This window comes from Seriola dumerili, unplaced genomic scaffold (genome assembly GCF_002260705.1).
Source record: "Seriola dumerili isolate Sdu_G_001 unplaced genomic scaffold, Sdu_1.0 BDQW01000216.1, whole genome shotgun sequence".
Lineage (NCBI taxonomy): Eukaryota > Metazoa > Chordata > Actinopteri > Carangiformes > Carangidae > Seriola > Seriola dumerili.
In genome coordinates, this window is record NW_019174471.1 from 3,136,400 (window position 1) to 3,161,228 (window position 24,829).

General features: G+C 42.8%; 1 protein-coding gene across 1 annotated transcript in view; it reads right to left on the minus strand.

Annotated features, from left to right (window-relative positions):
• LOC111228205 (partitioning defective 3 homolog) overlaps positions 1-24,829 on the minus strand; it is a 368,887-nt gene that overhangs the window by 116,992 nt on the left and 227,066 nt on the right. Inside the window, exons 15-17 of the mRNA XM_022754021.1 lie at positions 17,362-17,509; positions 5,880-6,053; positions 2,555-2,561 (exon numbers count right to left, since the gene is read on the minus strand). Coding sequence (XP_022609742.1) covers positions 2,555-2,561; positions 5,880-6,053; positions 17,362-17,509 — 329 coding nt within the window. The remainder of the gene's footprint in view (positions 1-2,554; positions 2,562-5,879; positions 6,054-17,361; positions 17,510-24,829) is intronic.

Here is a 24,829-nt window from a genome sequence, read left to right on the forward strand (position 1 = left end):
TGAAGGTGAACACAGAAATGAGAGCATGTATGACATGCTTGTAGCAACAGGACACCACTGAGACGTGGTAAATATTCATAAAGAAAGAGGGGACTATTAGCATTTAAGAGGAAAAAAATGCCTGCAGTTTATGTTTGTATGCTACATAGCGTTAAAGTTACCACCTAACTTAATAGGACATTTCAGATTAGTCCAATGATGTGTGCACGCACTGCAGGGCTGTTTGCATTTATATGTACTTATGCTGATAGCTTGATGGGAAAAACACATGCTTAACAGAGCACTTGTGATTCTTAGTTACATTACTGATGATAGAGACTATTAGGGAGTCAACTGAAGTAGGCAGTCTGCCTGCAATGTTAGCTTGGAAGTTTGTTTGTTCGTGTCTATGTGGACCTTTTCCACTTTATATGTTAATTTGTGAAATTGTTTACCAGCCAATGTGTATCTAAACACTCGTGAGACTGAGTGCGTCTGTGCAGCAGCGTGTGTGTGTGTGTTTGTGTGTGTGTGTGTTTGTCTGGAGTCCTTTTCCATCTCTGCTGGTTGACAGACTGTGTCAGAGCTGCCTGGGAAATGATATATCCACCTGTGACATCTCACAAAGACAGAGAAGGACACAGTCTAGTTCTCTCTCTCTCTCTCTCTCTCTCTCTCTCCCACTGTCCGATTCGCTTCTCTCTCACCTTAATGAGAATTGACACCCATCCTCTGTCAGCTTCATCAAGATTGACACTGCCCCTAGTGGTCCAAGTGGGAAAATGATTTTTCTTATAAAAGGAGGTTACTTTCCCTCTACTAGCTCAACTGTTGTCCTCTGCCCATTGCACACAAATATATATATATATACACACATGAATAAATGTACAAAATAAAACATAATTTTTATTTAAAAACATGTTAATTTTTCTTGCACTGGACTCATTAGGATGTGACAACTTTCTGTAGAAAAAGATTTCAGTATTTGTGGGAGAAAGGATCTTTTACATTGAGGAAGGAGCATTAAAGTTATATGTGATGATTTCTTTGTTAATGCTGATAATCTGAAAAATAATTAGTATTCAGCATTAACCCCATAATTTAATCCATTAAAAACCTCCAAAAAAAACCCGGAGAATGAAACCTTAGGGCTTCAAACAATGAAATCAATCAAATTGTGCCATATTAATTATATCTTATTATAATAAGTGGCCATTATCTGATTGTAACTGCACACACCTCCTTTCCTCTTGCAGGTAGTAAAACTGAATTCAGGCGGCCTGCAGGGCAGCTATGAGAACAGTGGTTGGTATGGTAATAGAAGCCTGTGAGCCGGCTAGTTAATGCTTATATCCTGGTTCCCAGTGATGTTACGGAATGCTTCCTAAACCTCAGACTGATTAGCGTGCTGCGGGCGGACCCCCCCCCCCCCCGAGTAGAGACAAAATGTACTTTCTCACATTTCTCCGAAGAATGACGATCTTAAATTCTTCTCATTTAAACTCATGTTATCATCAAAAACATTTACAAGACCACAGGCAAAACCTTCTACACTGTACAGCAATTATGTGGGAAAACTGTAAACTTCTCTTCACATAGTACTGTGTAATTACATGAGCAACCACCATTAAGTGCTACAGTGTATTGAGTTATTTTAAATTGTAATTACAGGAAACAAGGTTAATAAATTGCCATAAAAAGGTACTCTTGTGGTCTAGTGTTACATTTTAATGCATTAACTATTGAACTTTTGTGGTTTATTTTACTTTTCTTCACTAGAATTGTGCGTATAAACTACAAGCAGGAATACACAGCACTGTGGGTTCATAAAATAAAATAGCACGAGGAAGTGGAGAGGTTGTGTTGTTGGTAGGATAGACATTCACCGCCTCTGACAGCCTCATCTTCAAAGTTGAGTTTCTCTGCCTCAGCACTTTGTAGGTGAGGTTTACACTCCTTGTAGCGCTCTTACAAACTTTTCCTGAGCACAGGGACTTGTGTAATGTCTTGTTTAGATGCTACATTGCGGCTTGAGCCTGAAAATACTTTTAAAAGCAGTTTGTTTTTTTGGTTTTTTTTTCTGAAGGACAAAGTCGAAGGTATCTCAGTTAGGATTAGAACAACTACCAAGGGGACATTGTAGTAAAAGTTAAATATTCATACAGGCGTGGATGATCATGCTGAGCAGCCAAAATAGAAGGTAAAACTGTCCCAAGTGTTATAGTCTCAGTGCAGCTAGTCAGAAAGCTAAAGTTGGGAGAAGCTCTGCAGAACTGAACGTCTATAAATTATGTTTGTGTAGATTTCTATCTCTGATTTCTGAGGTCTTGTGTAAGAAAGCACATTCATTATTTGCACACTAACCATGCGGGCCTCAAAAGACCATGGGCCCCGGTTACAGAGAACAGACACACCCTGCAACTGCACTTTATCAACTCGTGGGACGAAAACCAGGTGGAAACTAGAAACATTCCCTTCTGCCTCTCTGATGAACCTGCGTGCGTTACAGTGTAGGAGCTGCCATGATCGTACACTAAATCGTGTTTCTGACACTTCACATTCCTGAGAGGGAAACCTTTCATCTTCCTATTCATCCAAATTATTCTGCAAAGCCACTATATCACCCAGCGTGTCTTATCTGTTTCACTGTAAATCATTTGGACGTAGCCCTTCCTGTTTGGCTTGAGATTCAAACTAATGAGGGGAGGAGGCAGACACCACCGCAAAGGGAATTAATGTGACGGGTCAGGACCCAATGCTCAAATGAACTTAGTGCAGATATGCAAAGTAATAATTTACAACCTTTATTTATCCAGTGAAACCTGACAGAAGACACAGGCTGGTTTCTATCACTACACACCCATGCACACTTTACACTGAGCCATATCAATGCAAAGGATTTAAATACATCTCAAAAGTATCTCCATAGGTTTGAACCAGCCACCAACTTTTATCCATCACTTCACTAAGCTCAACACTACCACCACCTAGCTGATAAAAAGGAGAAGAAGTCTTATTAATAACACTAATAAAACAGTCTGTTATACAACTGCAGCAAATAAAAGCTCAGGATTCTTTATATTACCATCTTAACAGAGATCCAAAAGTATTGGTTTGTAATATTTATAGCTGCTTTTACATTCACCCGAGACTGATTCGCTGCAACAATGGTTCGTAACAGTGGGACAGGTTGTAGTATCTACAAGAGAAGGCATAACAGGCGTATGTCTTCACACAGTAAAACATGAACAAATAGGGACCGTACACAGAGCACACACCCATTAGATATTGGCTAGGGATGTCAAGAAGAAAAAAAAAGTAGGTCAAGTTATGTGTCTTGTGTGAGATGGGATTTCTGCCTCAAAAACAACCATTCATCTGGGGGGCCTACACATTAACACGGTAACACGTGGGCTGTATCGTTCGCTAGAAGCCTGCTGAGAAGAAGAAAGAAACAGAGGGAAAAATATTATAGAAGGGAAGATGAGAATGTATATTTATAACGTTATATGAGATTGAAATTGGATCAGCAAAGAGAAGAAGAAGGAAGAGGGAACCACGGGTGAGTAGAATAAAAAAAAGAGCAGGGTCTTTATAATTGATTTTTGTTTACATCAGTTGTTCTTTATGTTATAGTAATCACTCCCAGATGCTGGAATGACCTTTTGATTGCCCCTGCATTAATAGAGAGAAGTAAGCCAAGATGAAATTAATTTTAAAAGCCAACTGGCTACAGCTGGATACAGAGCCAGTGCTGAAGAGGAGAAATAAATAAGGGAAAGAAAAGAGAAGAGAAAGAGGAAATTTGAACTTTGTTAAATTCCTCTGGGTCACAAAAGGACAAGAAGAGAAAGAGCCTGAATGACAACGCTTTAACAAGCCTACCAGCCATTTTTTTGTGTTTTGTGTATTCACTCTAGGCGTACGGTTGTGGCCTTGGCCAGGCACCTCCCATGAGGAAGGAAGGCTGTTATAATACTGGAGGCCAGAGGTGAGACTTCCACAGCCCTGCACAATACATATTCAATACTTACAGGGCCCTGGCTGCACTGGTGCAAGAGCTTAATTTAAAAGTAACAGCTCCAATACATCGGAGTCTGGCTGACCCACATCTGCCGCTGGCTCAGTATGCCTGTTAATGCTGTGTGTGTGTGTGTGTGTGTGTGTGTGTGTGTGTGTGGATGTCCAAGGCACTTGAAAAGAAAAAAGAGAAACAGTATAACTCAGAATGAGGATACACACTTGGTGCATTTAAGCAGCTGTTAGCATTTCAGTGAAAGAAAGTGTGTGCCTCACATGCGCGTGTGTGTGCTTGTGTGTGTGTGACTTTGAGGACATGAATTATTCACAATAACTCAAGGCAGTGGTATATAGCACATGTCTACCTTGTGTGGCACAGGGCATGCACGCGTATGTGTATCTACAGGAGTTTGTCTGTGTGTTTGTCGGGAGTTTGGACTGAAGCTGGGGAGCGTGCGAGGAGATCAGCCATATGCCGTAGACCTAATCCACTATGACAAACCTCTGACATCACATGAACAATGAGCAAATCTACTCATCCATAATAAATGAGAGAGAGAGAGAGAAAGAGAGAGGGAGAGAGAGAGAGAGAGAGAGAGAGAGAGAGAGAGAGAGAGAGAGAGAGAGAGTCTCTGGGGAAAAAGAAATAAAAATACTAAAAAAAGAAATAAATAAACCAAGCATCTCTATTCGTGGCAGCCAGCATTCCACCTTGAGAAAAAAACTTCAAGTCTGTGGTTGTGTTGCTGCATGTCATTATACATGTGACCTCAACCTGCCAATCACAAGAAAGCATAGCAATCTTTATAAAAAAAAAAAACTCACTTTAAACAGAAAACAACATGGAGGCGTGAGACACAACCTGTCTTTAGTGAAAGAGCAGTCGCTGACTTTGTCATTCAGATGAGAAATGAAGACATGATTGAATGCCTTGTCTTTTGATTTCCTGTACCCGAACACTGCAATTATACAGGAAATGCCATCTGCAATTTTAGAGTGGCTGATTGTGCCTTTAAGTGTGAACAGCTATCACTTCCTGTGTTAAAAGGCAGCCTTTCAATGGCAGAAATAGAGAAAGACTTTTTTGGAAAAACATTTTTATAAATCGGCAGAGAATGGCTCCAATTTTACACTGCTAGAATTTTTTTTTTTGTAACCTTCCCGGTCTGTAGAGGGTTCCTCTGCTTAAAGGGCTCCAAGTCCCTAAAGAGACTTAGTCTTCTGACAAGGTTGATGAGCCCTGGCTCCACGCTTTATGATGAAGGTGCTCCAGTAAGGCTGCAGTCTATTGACAGAGCCGGGCGCTGAAATCCCTCGGGGGGTTGGGGTCCCTGAGAGTTTTTTATTCACAGCCTGACTACTGCTGGTGGGTCATCCATTATTTAACACACACACACACACACACAAAGGTGCTTCTCGACATGTACACATGGGGTTACACAACTGCATAGTTAAATCCAGACTTGCACCCACATTCAGGGATTCCATATATAGCCCTAAAAACAAGATTTCATTTCAGTTACCCATAGCAAACTTTGTGTATGATATAAAATGTCTGTTTTGCTGATTCCTTATAAAGAAAGCAATCAAGCTACGTAATAAATCTGGGAAACGGGCAATAATCGAAAATGCATTACACTGTATATTCCTGTAAAATTGTGTTTTTGTATCATTTTCAACCAATTTCTGCAAAAATGTTCAATCCATAGATCTGACTCTCTGGTTATCTGGACCACTCAGTGACAGTGCAGAAATTCAACCCTCACATACAAAGACTAACCTCCACCTCGTATAAACACTGTGCTGCTTTCTTCCACACAGGGCCTCTCTGAAGTCCATCAAGTTTTAAATAATTCAGCCTGCTCACCATTCATTCTGACCGGGCAGCTCGTGGATCCAGGGCACCGGGTTCTCTCCCACAAAGCCCATGTCATCGTGGGAACTGGAGGACGATTGGTCGGAGAGGTGGGCAGGAAGCAGGGGTGGCCTATCGTCTTCGATCATCACTATGTCGTCCTGTGGCATGTTCACGGTCGGAGAGAGCTGGTAGTTACCTGGAAGACAGAGAGACAGAGGGGGGAAAGAGAGCGATTAGATAGCATGTACGGCTACATCCAATCAGTGGTGTCTGATAACAAATGTGAAAAAAATCTGATGTGCTCAGGCTGAAGCAAATTCCTCCACAGACACATTTGAGTACACACAACAATTTTATCTTACTTTAGTAATTAGCAAGATAATACTGTATACAGAGATAATTGTACTATTTTCATATCAGGACATGCCTGAAGGACACCAATATCTCTCAAAAAGGGAAAAAAAAGGTCCTTATCGGGTACAATTTCTCAATGCAGAATGTGTGCAGAGAGGCTGCAGGACAACACAAACACCACCAAATGGTAGCGGCCACACCAACACGCAAAAACTGGTCAGGACTGGACACGACAAAGTGACCACCAAGACAAGACAAGACACAAACATGATCTAATGTCTGCTACCCACAATGCAGTCTCTGCAGTTGTAGTTTTATCCATTCTCCTTCTCTCTTCTCCAAGGACAAATGTGAGCTCCCCCTGATCTGTATTCTGTCCCTCCTGACCCTCCCCACTGAGGACTTCTTTGAATCACTCCTTTGCTGCTCCTCAGGAGTCAAAGTCAATGGGGAATGAGCTGCCGTGCCAGGCACTCAGCACCAAGGGCAGGAGAAGGGTTGTTCAACAGCATGAGAAGTGGCATTACAATACAGAGGAAAATTCACTCTGCAAATTGATCAGTGCGTGATTTTAAGTGTGGACACAGAGGCATGAAAAAGGGGGAAATCAAAGTCAAGATGAGCGATGAGGCCTATCACACACCTGCTTACTATTAGACAGATGTTCTCAGAAATGCTGAACTTCCTATGGTCTTTGCTTTTGTTTGCATTATAGGGGAGCCATTTTGCAAATTTAATAGCTTTGGAACAATTGTGTGTAATCACTTACAGCAGACAACAATATTTACACTGGCAGCATTCCAACATGAGTCTGAGAGGCATTTAATTTCACTAGGGCCGGACGAATGATAAATGCGGATGTAAATCTGAGCACCAATCAAAGCAGCAGTGAGGTGTATACTTTCATTATTTGCACAGGAAAAAAAAAAGAAAAAAGAAAAAGAAATGCAACAGATACAAATAAAACAGCTGTGGAGTGGAGAAGGTGGGCTTATGGAGATCCTCTCCTACAACAGTCAAAAAAAACAACAAACTAGAATTCCCGCCTCGTGGTTGTGTGAGTCCGCCAACCAGTCAAGTTGCAGGAAATATAGTCACAATCTCCACTTCCTTACAGCACTGAATAATGGCCAAAAATATTTTTGCAGAACATTATGATGTCACAGTGAAATTGACCATTGACCTTTTGGGAATAAAATGTTGCCACTTCACTTTATCCTTATGACTTAAAGTGTATGAAATTTGTGAGTAATGGCCGAAAACGTGTTTTGTGATGTCACAGTGAGCCAGAGGTCTGGGCGTAAATGTTTGTGCCAAATCTAAACAAATTTCCTCGAGGTGGTCTTGAGATAGCATGTTCAAGAGGCCAAAACCGTGCTTTGTGAGGTCACCGTACCCTTGACCTTTGACCACCAAAATCTAATCAGTTCCTCCTTGAGTCCTACTGAATGTTTTTTTTTTGCCAAATTTGAAGAAGTTTCATGAAGATATACTGAGATATTGCGTTCATAAGAATTGTACAGATTGACATACAATCCAAAAACATAATGCCTGCGACTCTGGCTGTCACCGACGCAGAGGCATAAAAGTCAGTGGCATGTGGCAGAAGATATTAATTACACCTTGTACCTTTGGTAAATACTTGTACTATATGTTATTGCCCTATGAGCATTCTTCCTTTGCTGTCCCATAGAAACCTTTACCAGAAATCTGCCCCTGTACTTACGCATCTGTTAAGTGATTCTTTCGTGAGGCCTCATCCCTTTGTCTATGGACTGCTCATCTAAACCAGTTAAGATGGCTGCCAACACTGTCCAGGTGAAATGAAAGCCATTCCTCACTTGGGCAGCTTGACAGAGAGCCACGGGTAATTGAATCCGCCCTGTACTGTAAATCAGCAGGACCAGAGTAATGACAGCGAGAAACTCCAGGAAGTCAGTGTGACTAAGCTCCATCTTTCACTTTCATAGCAGGCAGCCCAGGTATTTAGGAGTTAAATTATAGCTTGGTAACAGTAGTCATTATTTATCTTTAATCATCTGTTTTTATTATATCATTAATTGTGATGTCCAATTGTGGTGTATTTAAAAGCCTCCAATTCATCCTATTCACTGAACGTCCACTAAACAATATGGAGCTTTTCCCAGCTGTAAGGACAACGAATGATGGTGATATCTGCATACGGGAAAGAGCCTATAGTCATTACTATTTGTGTATATTTGTATAAGTTATGTTATTTGCAGAATCTTCATTCTATTTCATCTATATTCTCTGTATGTTAATATTCTGTGTGTTTTACGCTCTAGGCAGTAGTTAAGGTTTGACCTTGAACAACTCCCCTGAGCCAAAATTCGACACTTCTCTCCTCTGCTGTCACTGTCTGAACTTTACAGTCAGTTTAGGAAAAAGTGGGGCAGTGTCAATAAGAGATGCCCTGCGGTGGTGTGTCCACAGGGGCCGACCTTATACCAGCCTTTACTTTCCCCTCCATTCGTAGGTAGAGTTACCTCTCGATTGCATCAGTAACACTGAGAATTTCACTACAGTAGCGACGTGGAACAGACATACACTTTAGCGGTAACATAATGGGAAGTTTGTTTGATTACAAAAGGTTCTGTGTAAAGGTTTGGGTTTGTGTTTCAAATACACAACACATGGGGCAAATCCTTGTTTTGCATTCACAATATGCACTCTTTAAGATCATGCATTACCCACAATCACCTTACATGTCAGCAGACCACATTTGCTAGAGGACACAGTTTTAATTAGAAACCCCACAAGCTTCCCCTCTCCCAAATTTATGAAATGTTTCCGGTCAGGACCTCTTGATACAAGTGGCCAGCACTGCAGATGAAGAGTTGCTAAAGGCGTTCCACTTCCCCCTTCACTAAGTAGCTCAAGGACACACAAACACACACATGCGATAAACGGCTAGTGGACAGGTACAGTCAGGGCCATGCTGATGTTTTGAGAGGTGAGAAGCTGCAGCTCTTGCTTTTTCTGCAGTTATAAGCATAATAAGCATGGGGGGGGGGATCACAGCCCACCCCCAATACTTGTTGTAGCATACGAAAACTTAACTCTGAAAATGACTGTACAGCTACAGACTCAAGAAGAGACCAAAAGGAAATGACTCTTTCTGTGTTCAATGGCTCTTTGGTTTATGGAACTAGACTGAGAAAGATAAAAATAAATAAAGAAAGAAAGAAAATAGCAGAAGGCAGAGCGAGGAAAGAGGCACAAGGTTGAGAGGAAAGAGACTTTTCAGAGCCGTTGGTGGTGTTTTGGCGCAGTGAGGTGCAGATGGAGCTGCTTTAACACTGCTTTAACACAATTGTCTCTTACTATCTCCACACAGTTGGTGACAATGGAAAAAGGGCAGGTGACAGTAACAGCAGAGACATTCCCCTTAGTATTGCAAGCCAAATCGACAGACTATGTGTGTGTGTGTGTGTGTGTGTGTGTGTGTGTGTGTGTGTGTGTGTGTTTGAGCTACAACTATCTGGTGACTAAGCTGAAAGTCAACGCTGTTCATTACAGAGTGGCGATTCTGAATACAAACAAGGGATGAAATAATGACTGAATACATTCTCAGTGCCTTGTTTTGTAGTCTTTCTTTTATCTGCTTAGAGCGTCATCTCTGCTGCTTACATCATTTTTGCCGAGGGAAGGTCATCTGAACACATTGTTGCTCTTAAATCTTAAGCAACTTTTAACTGGTCACTCTTGTGCCTAATGGCATCAGAGCAAAAACAACCACAAGCATCTAAACCTGAGTGGTGTGAATGCAATTACTGTTTTCTCAAAAACCCCGGAACCGCTATCTTGGCGAGAATCAAAACGCTGTTATTTGGCCTTTGATGACTTTGGCAATTTCTGAAAACACTGGAGCCTTTTATGTGCTCAGTTCATGGAATGAAAGCAAACGAAAAGGAAAACTTCAATATCGCGACGCCATCGCGAATGAATCAGCAGTCACACACATATCTTAGAGACATGTACATGAGGTCACATGGGGATGAATATCGCTGGAGTTGAAATTAATTGCTCACAGAAGCTGGCTCTTTAACAAAGGGGCTGTTTGGTGTGTGTTTAAGAGCTTCTGATTCATGTTTACCATCTACACAGCTAAGGGAAGATTGTGCCACTGTGGCCTTGGTGACACTGTAATTAAAGATAACTTCTCATGAGTTACACCCGACAGAAACACACACACACACACACACACACATGCACACACAATACCCACGACCCTCAGCTTAGTTTTCAAGGTAACAGTTACCATCCTGCTAGAAAACAAACCCAAGTTGTTGGGTGGGGTTTGCCGTGCAGCAATAATACTTTAATGCGAAGGCTTAACACATCACAGTTAACAGCTGAAGCAGATTAAAGTCAAAGTGATCACTGTGGTTGTTAATTTTAATGTGGGAACATTAAACGTCACTGCAACTGGCTCAAAAAGAAAAAGAAAAGAAGAAAAAAGTGACATTAGTTTCATTTGATGCTTACATCAGCTCAGTTCTATACACATTTATACACTTTAATTTCACATCATAGTCCTGACATCCTATCTGTCCATTCAAAGCATTCAATTTGATAAGAGGATCAAAAATATGCTATAAATGCAGTCTGTTCTTCTGCGCCACACTTGAGAAGTGCACTGTAGCACCCACTCAAATGGTGCAATCACTATACTGAAGAGTCCCATTTCTACCACTGTACTGAAGCACGTGCAGCCCTCTGGCCAGCCGTGCTTAGCGTGTGGAAGCTATTCCACGATATTGAGGCAGAGATGTTCTTCCTCCCTCTGGCAGAGAGCGAAGGCAGAGACAGATGAGCTCTTTGGCTGGAGAGGCCACCTGGCTGCATCCATCCAGCCGGATCAGAGCTTCACTCGCTTCTTTTCTCTTCCCTCTGACCAAGTGTTGCCAGTTGAAACATTGAGCTGTGAGGTGAGAGGTCACGCTAATAGCCCCTCTCCATCTTCTTTCTCCTGCACGATCCCCTCCATCTCTGTCCATCACACACTCTCATGCTTTCTTTTCCTCTCTCTCTCTTCTCTGTCTTCCTGCCTCCTTCTGTGACACTTTAGCCTATTGATCTGACTGGAGGGGAGATCATTAGTTGATCCACACTGCCACAGCTATCAGACCCATACATGGATTGCAGCAGGTAATCACCCTAAGTACACACTGGTGGAAACCAAAGCCTTATGCTCAACAGGGGACATCGGTGCCATTTTTTTAAACAGAGTCCCACCATTCACCGGGGATTCCCTGGTCAATGCAATTGATTAGAACATTTAGCTGATTGGCTAGATGGCAGTGTCTCACTTCCTCATAGAGAGACTCCAATGTCTGGACCGAGATATCTAGGATACGAATAAGGACACCAAACACTGAGACATGGAGTAAATTAGGATTCCCATGGACCCAGAAACAGAGCTTTCACCAACCTGTCATAATCAGGTCTGGGCTGTTGTCATAAAGGTCCCTATGACCACATATTGAAAAAAATGTGACTATTGTTACTGTATGCTTGGAAAACTGATTTGGTGTCAGAAATATCTCCTATTAACATATGGAAGTCAGTAGCAGATGGCATTGCTACTGGCAAAGATGATCTCCTGTACACCATCAAACTAACCACTTATATTACCATAATGAGGATAGGTCATCAGCAGGGTCCTCCCATCCAAGGCTTTTATGCTATTCATCCACACTACATACATATTCCCATTCTCCCCTCTTTCCCATTAGAAACACTAGCAGAGAAGAGAAGGGAGAAGACGCAAATTTGGCAAATTAATGTTATAAACTTGCTGTGCAAATCATATACACGTATAAACTTTGGCACATAATTGTACATACGTATGTACCGTATGCCCCAAGAGCAGTATAGAGGCTTAGGAGAATTAAAGCCAAATACTCTTCTTAGGGCTATAGTCATTGTTTCCTGAGGACAAAGTTCAATTTTGTCCCATCTGCTTCATTTCAGAAACAAACACAAATCACAATATTGCAGAAAATCTCATTTTAAATGTGGCGTTGCTCACCTGCACCCTGAGTCACATACTCAATACTTAATCAGGCTTCTGCTCAGGTGCATAGCACTTTGGGTGGTGCTATGCTGGAAAAATGTGAGGTCACCAAACTCCCACTCAAACAAGTGTATCAAAAGTAGAGAGTAGAGAGTCAGTGATGTGTCAGTTAACAGTCACAGTCAGTACATGCCCACACAGCCTAGACTATCGCAGCTACACCCTCTTTTCACACAAAGGACCACTATGTATGAGCACAGGGAAACACAGGAGGAGGGAAAGTTCCTGGGTAACACCGTTCATGTGTCTGTTGCTTTCTCACTGAGGCATGCTAATAGCACTCTGAAGCAGTCTGGATACAAAGTTAAGGGCGGTCACTCTCTGCCTAATCTCCTGCACTGATGGCTGAGCACACAGAGAGGATGAGTCTGCAGACAGTGAAATACTGGAGGTGAGGAGACACCGGGGTCAAGTCCTGGGAAGACAGCCCCACTTAAACACCATTAGGGAAGAGTAGAGTGTCTGAGGACACCCAGAGGTTGCAGTGGCTATGTGTGTGTTTTCTCTTCTCCTTTCATCCTTTAAAAAAAAAAAAGTTCCCTTATAATGATGAAATGATCCAAAGTGAGAGAGCTCGTACTTCTATAGTTGACTAACTTTGTATCAGGGTTAATGTGTGTCAACAGGATTCCTGCGCTGCATACATTGTATTGTGTGAACATCTACTTTCCTGTGTGACAACAGCGTGAGTCTGCTTGGCTGGTTCCCACATCCAGCCTCCCATCCCATCCCACCCCTCCCTCACTCGCTCCTGTGCCAGTCCTGGGTGTGCATTCTGAGCCAGGCACTCGACCAAACACTTCCATCCAAAGACAGTCCACGGGCCTCAATTTTCACCCCAGCGTGTAGACCCGCACCCAGTGGCACTTTTCAATTAGACAGAACGGAAGGCGAAGCCGGGTGTGATGCTAACGACCTTTGTGTCAAACCTCGGCTGTCGCTCACACACTGTGCACACGCAGGATATTTCACTCAGTTCCATATTCACTTTCTTACTTTCTTTTTTTTTTCTTTTCCTTCTTGCCAATTCTCTATCCTTTCATCGCAAGAAGGGCAAAAGGAGGGTGACAATGGAAGGAAAACAGGAGAATAAAGGGGGAAAAAAGTGTCAGGAGCTCGTTTCATTTGGGCAGGGAGACAAGCAGAGCGTACCTCATGTTCACCACCTCCTAGCTGTGTATTCAACCCCTGGCTATGATGCTACAACTCATAGTGTGTGCATGTGTGAAGCTAAAGCTGACAATATCACAGCATTTCATGGCTTACTGAAGCAAACGGGGAATGGAATTACCTCTTGACTATTGATTAGCTGAATGTGTGCGCTCACAAATATACAAACACACACTCACACACACACACTCACTCTCACACACACAAACACACACACACACACACACCAGATAGTTCTGAATGACAGCTCAAAACACTACAGGGAAGAGCACGGCAAAGTGCCCTTACAATCAATGTGACGGCACTATACCAGCATAATAGCACCTGTCTCCTGTGTTATTTTCAGCTTTTCTTCGCTGTTGCCATGGTAATTATAATTTCTATTTTTTCATTCAAGTGTAAGAACCAAGTCCTAGGCCTATTCCTACTGCTACAGAAGAGAGGCAGTGAGCTACCTGTGACTGCTGGGAGTAGACGAGACCGGGTCCATACCGATCAATACCTGGGTAAGGTGAGATAAGGCAACCATAGGACGTGGCAGCTATTAGCTTTTTTTTTTTTTTTAAACAGAAAATAGAGAGCGTAGAAATAACAATCATGAGGTTGGCAGAAATATGGAGTTTACAATTTCATCATATTGGCTTGCTGACATCTGCAATAACTCACAAGCAATGTCAGGTCTTAATTCTTGAGCAGGGAAACCATTCCATCCCATTTACCTCTTGTGTCGTGGTCCATTTGTAGCAGCACAGGCAGCATATAATGCAGCACAGCAGCAGGGGAGAAGGGGCTGATTTGGTTAGACTTCCTCCTCTGTCTTTTAAGAGGTAAAATGCCTCAGAGTTTTGTAAGGAAACACTATTTGCTCAGAGGAAAAATGCATGGCTCACATCAGTGGGAATTGTGTATAACCTGATGGAGAGGTTCGTACGTGAGTGTGCCTGTGTGTATGTACTGCAGCATGTGTCCTGAGCACATCCCCAACTCCACACGTCCGGCCTTCATGATTCAGTAATTTAGCAGGTCTAGATACACTCAACATCGAGCTGCCAGTCAAGCCCTGCCGGCTGTGTGCTTCCTGACCTTGCGGGGCCGATCTCAGCATCTGTCCTCTAACCACAACTGTCACATCTCACACACCGGGCAATATGTCTGAGCCCATCTGAAATAACATATAGAAGAAGATGGAGAGTGGAAGCAGCTACTGTCCGTCTGCCTGCCTGCAGAAATTTGCCATCAACACTAGTGGAGAGTAAGTGAAAAGATCTTTTTTTTTTTTTTTAAAGTTATATAGTTATTATTAAAGTTAGTAAATGTAGTATAGTGACATTTTGGTTAAATTTAGAAATGTTAAAAAAAATTGTGACATATGATCAAGGTTAACTGGATCTTACTGGAGCTCTGTATTGTCAGTGAACAAGGTCATTGCCACTTGCTTGTTAGGGGACAGAGCAACAGTACGTTCTTCTTCTAATTTATCTTCGACAGTTCTGCATCTTCAGAAGGTTGAAGATGAATGAGGGTCAGACAAACAGAAATTGCCAAAAAAGCCAACAGTTTCTGTCCTTGAGAGACATGTTTCTGGATTTATTTTACTCAGGTGCTAAATTCTATCTCAGTGTGGCAGCTTTGTTTTGCCGCAACAAATGTCAATTCATCTCTGCTTGCATGAGAAATTTTAATAACAGAATTGTGTCAGTTTAAAAAGATGACGACCTGTCACAAAATGTAGGTACGGGTTAATGAGGGCACGACTCAGAGACAGCCTGAAGACATAGAAGAAAAGGAACTGACATTTTCTTGCTGAGAGACAATCCGAGTGAAAGATCTGAGCTTCGGCTGCGATAACTTAGTGCTTTTAGCGCCCACTCCGCCCCCACCCCCTAAAACTTTTCCACTTGGCTCATTTGACTCCCGATCTGCGGGATGAGACGAGCACTGGGCGCCCTTGAAGTTTCAATGGCAAGAAACTTTTCCATCAGCCCACAGTTGCCGCTTGTGATCACAGCAGCGTTCTAAAAAGCCGGCATCGGAAAAGCAAGTGGCATAAATAGGCCAAACTGAGAGGAAAACTCAACCAATTTGAGAACATTTGATTTGGGATGGCGGCGTAAGACATGATGAAAGAGCAAAAAAAGAGAAGGGGAGACAGGGAGACAGAGGGAGAGAGAGTGTCAGGGGCAGGCCCTATTGATCTGGAGGCTTAATTAACCATCAGATGCCTCTGACACAGCCTCTGATCTTCTATGATCAGTAGCAGAGTGGCACCACTCTGGGGGGAATGGTGGGGAGGGGATAGGAGAGAAACAGGAGAGGGAATGGGAGAGGGGTTGAAAGGGACAAAGTGTGGATCATTGACGGATTACAAATTCACTCCATCCGTGCAGGAGGTGGAAGTGGCAACGGGGTGGGAGGTGAAAGAGGAGAAAGACTGAAGACAAGGAGGAGACGGTTCATCACAGGGGTGAAAAATGTTGAAAGGGACAAATGGGCAAATCGGTCAAAAAGAGAAAAAGAGGAAAAGAAAAAAAGAAGGTAGGATGGAGACAAAATATGTGTATGTGTTGAGAAAAAGGCCGTGGATACCAGCCACTAACAGCTTCATCAGCCCAATAAACCCTCCACCCCAACCCCCCACCCCCACCCCACCACCCCCAACACTGATGCAATTACCTTCAGCCTCTGTTCGTGTATGCATATGTGAAAGGTCTGTCGATGTTGAGATGACAGCAGCGACCGGCTGAGGATTGAATTGCCAATTCTAATACACCTGAAGAGCTGAGATCTTAGCCTGCTGATGTCAGCTTGGTAGAATGGGAATTGACCCGAGTGAAGCCAGTCGGGAGTGGAGTGAAGGTGGGGAGGATTGGGGATGACGTTAATCCCTGAGAGGTTTGAATAGGGAAATAGCATGGCTCGGGATGCGGGGCGAATGAGGTGGGATGAGGCTTTGAAGGTGATGCTGGCTGGGTAAGGGAAAGAGGGAGCAGAGGGACTTCACAGGGGGGGGAGGGGTGGGCGTTAGAATTAATCAGCAAATGCCAAATTATGCAAATTCATGTGGAAAATACACTCACGAAGCACTTTATTAGGAACACCTGTGCACCTGTTCATTCATGCAATTTTCAAAATCAGCCAACCATGTGGCAGAAGTGCAATGCATACAATCCTGGAGACACAGTTAAGGTTCACATCAAACATCCGAATGAAGGGAAAAAAATGTGATCTCAGTGACTTTGACGGGCTGGTTTGAGTTTTTCTGAAACCTCTGATCTCCTGGGATTTTTCACACACAACAGTCTAGAGTGTTTTTGCTTTTGGTGCCAAAAACAAGAAGCATCCAGTGAGCAGCTGCTCTGTGGACTGAAGCACCTTGTCGATGGGAGAGAGTCAGAGGAGAATGTCCAGGACTGTTTCAAACTGACGGAAAGGCTACGCTAACTCAGATAACTACTCTCTACAAATGTTTTGAGCGGTATTTCAGAATACACAACACGTCAGCGGATCTGAATGCAACAGCCTTTGGGATGCAGTAGAACAGGAGATCTCCAGGATGAATGTGCAGCTGCACAAATGAGGTGACGCAATCATGTCGAGCAGAACTGGAAAGTTTCCTACATCTTGCGGAATCCACGCTACGAAGAGCTGAGGCTGCTCTGAGAACAAAGGCAGGCCCTACTGTGTTAGTATGGTGTTCCTATTAAAGCGCTCGGTGAGTGTCTATCCGGTGAGCATGAGGTTAGCAGGTCAACCACACGTCCCTGGAGTGACTGGCCAAAGAAAAATCCAATTTGTGGAGTCATTTTGTCGAGTAGCAGTGGAAAGAAACACAAAGGTGTTGAGAGAGGGAGTGAGACAACCCTCTTAATATTTGACTCACCAATGCGTCCAATCACGTTAGCCCGTGGTGTCGACATGTTGTCCAAGCCCTCAATGGTTTCATACAGAGAGTGAGAGATCCGGCGCTCGTGGTTGTCCAGTAGAGAGTTCATGGGATGCTCTAAAACTGGAGGGCTGCCAGGGGCTTCCTGCAGAGACCCACACAGAGATGAAGAGAAGACACGGGGGGGGCTTAGAGATTGGTGCCAAGAAATGTCTCATAGTTTTAAAATATTGTTTCACCATATAAAATATGTTTGCATTGAAACTGAAAGTTTTGGTTCACGAGAAAAACATTTTACAGCAAGAATATTAATAATTTATATATAGTTAGTTCTATGTATTAAAATCCCTGTGAATTAAACTGAGACTGATAACAGGTTCCAGTCAGTTTTGATGACACTTGCTTTGTGTGTTGTGCCTTTGAAATAATCAATGATCCCAAGTGTGTCTGCCATGAAAAAGAGCCAAAAAAAAAAACAGAATCTAGAGGTAAAAAAAAATGCTGAAAACATTTTGAACTGGACAAAAGAAAGTCATTTTGTGCTGCTGTAAGATTGTAAATTATACACACACAATCAAATTCACACACAAAAGAAGAAATGGTGTCTGCATATTATTATTGCTCCTAATGTGATGCCATCAATACACACAGAACTGGGGCTTCAGCATCCATCTCAGCTTATGCCGGTATTTTCTGGTTCAGCAGTGTGAAACGGCTCCTTCAATAGTGCGAGCTGGATAAAGCTCCATGGATTTCCCATAGGCCGATAGACAGCTGTCTCTAACAATGAGCCCTAGTAAATGGACCAGTGACATTTGCCATGTGGTCGATGTGCCGCACTGCTGGTTATTGAGCCCACCGTACACTCAGTGCATGTGTCAGTCTTGACAGGGGACATGGTTAACAGTTAAGTCTTTGCGTTTGGGACCACTGGGTCCAGATACTGTGTCCAGTCTTCAAAAACCAATAGTCTGTCAAATGTGATATTTTTAGGAAAGAGACAATGGAGCAACCACAGAAAGAGTCAGGAGGTGGAGGGGGAAAAAAAAATGTTAAAATCTCAAACCCATGTGCAGAGAGTTAGAGAATAAAGCTCAAGCCTTGGCCTTATTTCCCACAATGCTTCATAGCAGCCTGTGGGCAGCCAGGGGAATGCACTGAAGAAGAACTCCCTGTACAGGACCTATTACAGATAACTCCCTCACAGCTAGATAGCCTTGCGCAGTTCAACTCTGTACCTCAAGCATGCTTTAAACCAGGAGGCCCTGGCTAATATTGATGTCTCACAATACTCTGCTGGCTCCCGGCCAAGAGAGAGGGGAGTAAAAGATCAGACAACAGCAGCAGCCGGAAGAAAGGAGAGCGGGAGGAAGACGAGGAGAGAAGAAGAAGAAGAAGAGGAAACACCCCACGACCACGGTGCAGAGTTTCTGGTAAACAAATGGAAGGAATAAGAAAAAAGAAGAATTGTGGGGATGTGAGAGCTGAGGCCACGGTGCAGTGTGGGTGTTTTCAAGCCGCCTCCTCGTGGGAGTACTGAGTCCTGGGAGACGCGTATCAGGCCAGAGGGACTTATGGGCTGTTTAATATAAATGAGAGGTTTAATGAGGTTGAGAGCGCAGGACTTTATCGGGACAGAGTGCTGATAAGAGTGAGGGGCGAGGAGGGAACGAAGCAGTATTGGTGTGTGCGTGAGTGTGTGTGTGTGAGTATGTGTGTGAAATGGGGGAGGGGGGGGGGTCAACGCAATTACAATCAGAGCCAAGGCCACTGCCAGCCTTGTAATAAAAAGCGTGTCCCTGGATGATTCGAGCTCAATAAGGTTCATATTGTCTAAATGAAGATTTATTTAACTCACTTCTCTCTCACTCAACATCTCCTCTCTGGACTTTTTAATCCGTTTCAGATCTGGCAGAGACTGGTCATGAGCTGACAGGAAGTAAGATGGGAGCTTTCAGTTAACAAGGAGGGAAATGTGTGGACATAGTGAATCAGAAAGAGGGCTGCTAAGACCCAAATGATATGAAAACTATGTATAGGGAGTGTCAAGTGGAATAGATCTCAGAGAGACACTTAATGTCACTCTCTTCCTCTATCTCTGAGAAGTGAACAGGCTTATTTAAAAAAATATTCATTGTCTTCCATGGCAAATAGACTTTGGAATCCACTTAACACAGAGCCAAAATGGCAGCAATTTAATCTTTGTGTATCCAGTATTAATTAAGTCTGCTTGTGTGCATGCTAATGCTTTAGCACACTGTCAATGTTTAGGTGAGACCGGGAGTTGGTTGGCAACAGGGGTTGATTGGCACAGAGCTTTTTTTTTCTGTTCCTTTGAAGGTCACAGAAACAAAAAACGTGACATCAGAAAGTTAGCTTTCATCAGCTGCATTCATTCACCATGTTGAAACATCTGAAAGCCTCTGACAACTTGTTTTGGTGATGGTAAAAATTTCAGTTTCAGTAAAAAAAAAAACAACTTCTAGTTAATAGACAGGAATCGGCTGCATTTCGATACAGTGCAGCTATAATGTAGTAATGCAAGGTCTGTGATAAGTGATCGTAGCTAAGTAACAGAATTTCATCACAAAATTGGGTCAACTGTGAGCGGGGTTGGTTGGCACAATGATTTCGACGATGCATTGATTCTATTGATGATTAAAAACCACAGTCACTGCCTGAGATTAAAGAAGATCTAAAACAATGTTTATTTAAGTTTATTACTATCATTTTGAATGGCCAATGCCAAAAGTAATTAGACATTCCTTGTGAAAAATTGGGCTGATATTCTGTTAAATATTCATGTTTTCTGGTTATAGTCTGAATGAAATGTTTTGAATATTTTCTATTGGTTGCATATAGCACATTTGTGTACATTAAACTGTATTTATTTATAGCCGAGGCCTTAACCTTTTATTTGCTGCCAGTTAGAATATTGTAAAATGCATTATGCCAAATATGGCAGAGTGAAAAGTCTCCCCCACTGACTTGTGAATGTTTAGTGGCTGGTGCGCGTTTGTATGACAAGCTGTGACATTTTTATGTGAAATGAGCACCTTCGCTGTCACCTGTTATTCAGTCCTATCCAATATTTTCTAAGGTAAAATCTTCTGATGCTCAAGAGCAGTTTCTTGCATCAGATAAAGTGATGAAACACTCAGGAGGAATTGGTAGTTAGCGTCAGCATCAATAGCCGCAAAAGTGGCAACTGGAAAAAAAACAACAAAATAATCAGGGAAAAATAAACTGACTCATGGTATCACCGTGTTTAAACTGCTGCCGATTTAATCCCTGAATAATGGCAACAGCAAGTTGATCAAGGAGCTTATTTGTCCAAAAGTGGATGTGTTCCTTTAAGTCTTTCAGTGGTGAGATTTCAGTCCTTTCTTACCCCCAGTTCTCATCACCTCATCATGTGTTTAATCTGTCTTAATCTAGTCATTTTCAGAGTGGATTATCCTGTTGACAGAGGGAGAGGGCAGAGCACTGTGATTTACACAGAGCCCAGTCAAGATCAGCTGCTCAGTGACTGGACTCACTAAGCATTCCAGTGTGTTTAAGGTTATGTTTTTATTTGTCTATGTGTGAATGTAGCACGAGGGTGAGTGTATATGTAACTGTATTTATGCACATGTGTGTGTTTATATGGATTTGTGGTAAGTGCAGACTCATGCGCAAATGTGTTTTTGCCTGTGCAGCTGCATCTCTCTGACCTTGAGTGCTTGGTGAAGGAGAAGAAGCAGTGTGTTGACAGAGCTGGTCTTAAGCTGTCAACTAAGGCTAATAATGTCTAGTCCATGGCCATTTCCTGGCCTTCTATCCTGGTCTCAGCCTGTTGCTCTGGCCCTAATCCAGTCAACCTCCACTATAATGCTGTAATTACAGTCCCTAAGCTGCTGCATCCTGCCACGGGCACAACTCACCTCTCTGCTGCCTGGAGCCCCCCACTTTCATTAGCTTCTCACATCCACCTAGAGTCTCATCTAATGCCAGTGCTTCCCGAAGTGGACTCCAAGGTGTTTTAGGAGTTCTGAGCAAAACTTTAATTTCACCAGAACACCACACAGACAGAAAATCTGACCAAAAGCAGAATGTGTGAGAATAACGCCCGATCAGATTTCAATGCCCCACATCTGTTACCATCCACAGCAAACCTGCCTACAGCTCTGTGAAGCTGCGCTCAGGATACCAGCGCTTTGAGATTAATGCTGACATTACCAATGCTAATGTGCTCACAATAACATTGCTAACATGCTGATTTTGAGCATGTATATATACAGTACATAACAAAAATGTATTGGATAAGTGAAAAATGTGACCCACCGGTAGCACTAGACGAAAAGTAAGGATCACCAAAGTAACTAAACCTCATCGTAAATATCTGTACAGACCAACACTGCCATCCTTAGAGTTATGGTGGTAGCATTACTAAAACTTAGCTAAAAATGCTAACTTAACATTATATGGCTAACTTGTTATTAGGTTATGTTTACCTCATTGTTGACTAGCAGGGTCACTACCTTTAGTTAAACAGCTATTAAAACGTTGAGCTCTTTCTTCTTGCTCTTTTGTGCTACAGAGGAAACAACATTACAACATTCAGTGAGATGGATTATATAATGATTCTGTTTCAAATGAGCAACTAGTTTTTTTTTTCTTTCATTTTCAGTTAACAAGGTTTTTAGTCACAGCTTCAGTTTTACTTAAACTTCAGGGAGTTTTCGAGACATCAAGTGCGCTTTTAGCTTTGTTCCCAACCCTGCTCCTTCTCTCACATCAAATACTCCTCCATCGTCTTTTCATCTCTTCAGCGGGGATCTTTACTTCTGGTTCTGACAATCCTCTGTTCATACCGGCCAAGTTCAAGCACAGTGCAATAGTATCATATACAGCTAACAAGTGAACCCCGCATACACTATGCTGTGAAGTGAGAGGAATATGTGTGTGTATGTGTGTGTGTGTGTATTCACGTACACATGTGTATGTTGTTTAACAACACTTGGGTTTTCAGACACTGAAGCACACACTTCACCTCTGCAGTCCTCCACCATGCCCAAGCAGCCCACTCAACCACCAGATTCAATATATTATTCTCTCAATTGGTCCTATTGAGTTTCCCCTGCCACTCCTAAATGAGTTAGTCCTCAGAGAGCCGGCTGGGAATGAGGGCCCGGCAGCACTGGAATTGCATTTCTGCGGCTCTGCGATCTACTCTCCTCAATTTAGTCACCGCTTCGCCACAAACTGCATTTCCCAGAGTGCACTGCACTGTGGCATTGCTCTACCCCCTTTCCATGAATCACTCCTATTTGCAATGACAACAGGGGAGTTGTAGTTCCTACATGTCATGATCTAACTGGACTTCAATCACTCCGTATTAAGTTGAAGGGGTGGGGTCAGCGCCTGAGCTGCAGGCCGCCATCTCAGTGTTTTTAGGTCTCTCCCAGCAGTGGTCAGCTCAATACTAATAAAACCATAATTTACTAGGCTGGGGCTCTGATTGATAGCTCTCTCAAGGCTCTATCGATCAGCCCTTCTCTCATCCGAGTGAGCGTCTTTTGTTAGGGCCAGCCACTTCCTTCCCCTTTGTCTCTTTGCATAAACGTTCCCTCGGTGACTAACAGCAACGCTGTTGGAACGAATTGCAAACATGGGCCATTGGCATGCTGAGGAGCCTACCTGGGTGCTCTATTAGATAGAGAATGAGCTGTTATATCTACTCTCTTCACAGAGTTAACTAAGCTGCTACGACTGCGAGCTTCTATGATGCAACAATGCTGAGGTGAAGGCAGGGAACCAAGTCCCTGCAGCTTGGATCATTCTCCTGCACCCCCTGCTGCTTCTCATCAATAATAAAACAGTGTTCTAGCTCGCCCATTAGCTGACCACGCTCCCTAATGGCCAAGTTGTAAAACAGAAGAGTAAGGTAAACTATGATCCATAGTTGGTCATCGTTCCAAAGCAAATGGCCACAGATTAAACTCGTCTTGCTGAAACTCCATCATTAAATTGCATCATTTTGACTCCACATGCTGTTGTATGTAATATTAACTCATGTCATTATGTCAGCCTAAAAATGTGGGTGAAACCCCCCCCCCCACACACACACACACACACACACACCTCACCCTCCATGCTGCCCTGTCATTCTTATGCATCATGCTGTTATTCCTGTCACATTCCTTCAATTTAAAGCATTGACGTTAATTAGCTGTCATGTATATCAAAACCCCAGCAGCGCGGTAACTGTCTGCGTTACTTGTGGTACATTTGTTGAGGAACAGCACAACACCAGTGGGGATGAGCTACGCAGTGGCTTGAGGAAATGAGAAAACAGGAAAACAGAGACATGTTTCTCAGGTGACTTAATGCACCGGGCCACTTCGCCGTGGTTTCTTTACATAATTGGGGCTGCTGGACTGGAAAGTCTTTCAAGTGATCAAAAGACGGGGGAATTCTTTACTTAAAAGCTTTACGTTTATGTCTCGAGGTGGTCGTGACGGAGAGCTCTGCTGAGCCAAGCGGAAAAAAGAAAGTGAAAGTTACAAATATCTTTATTCAATAAATGGAATCAAACAAATGGGGAGGATCACTGGACGTCCTTAGGCAGAAGCTCCGGCTCATGAATTATCATGAGAAGTCTGTGGCGGAGCACCACAACGTAAAAATAGTACACTGAGAAATTCAACTCAATCTGCAGATGTGTAGAACGAGCAAAGTAGTTCACTGGCAAACGCACACAGGGAGGATGAGAAAGGTTTTTGTGGTGAAAGTGTGTTTTTGTGTCTCTGATTAATTCACAGCTTCACCGGCAAGCTGCGGTGGCACTGTCAGGAAGGAGGAAAAATACATATATATATATATATATATGACAGCCAGTCTGTCAAAAATAGTCGATGTCTGCAGGAGATCTCTGTCATAAATAACATCAAAATGCACAGAGAGGTGTGTGCGTACATCGTGTGATGAATTTCAAATCAGAGAAATGAAACCCAGTCGCAAACATGCTTATCATCATCAGCCTGTCTGCTTTTAGATGCCGGCGTGATAAATATCTTCGAAATGTCATGAACTGCTCCGGCTGTTGCAAGAGACAGACACAAACATCCACCACTGATCAAAAGTTCATAAACAGGATAAGAGAAGGGGAGGCATGTTGTCTCAGCTCAGACGTAAAAGCCAGTCTATTATAGGAAGAGAATAAGATTAGCTTACATTCCCACTCATCAGCTGCTATTGAAGTTTTCTTATAATCTCCTTTGTATTGAAATAAGTCTAATTTGTCAGTTTTAGCCGCAAGCACAGATGAGAGCAGCTGAAGTTTTTTTTTCACAATTGCTACAATTTTCGATACCGAGTTTACATTTTCAAAACTTTTTACACTCTATTTTGCATGTTTATTTACTATTGTAATACATTTGTAACTTAAGTTTACAACTATTTCTATGACATATGTGGGTTGGTT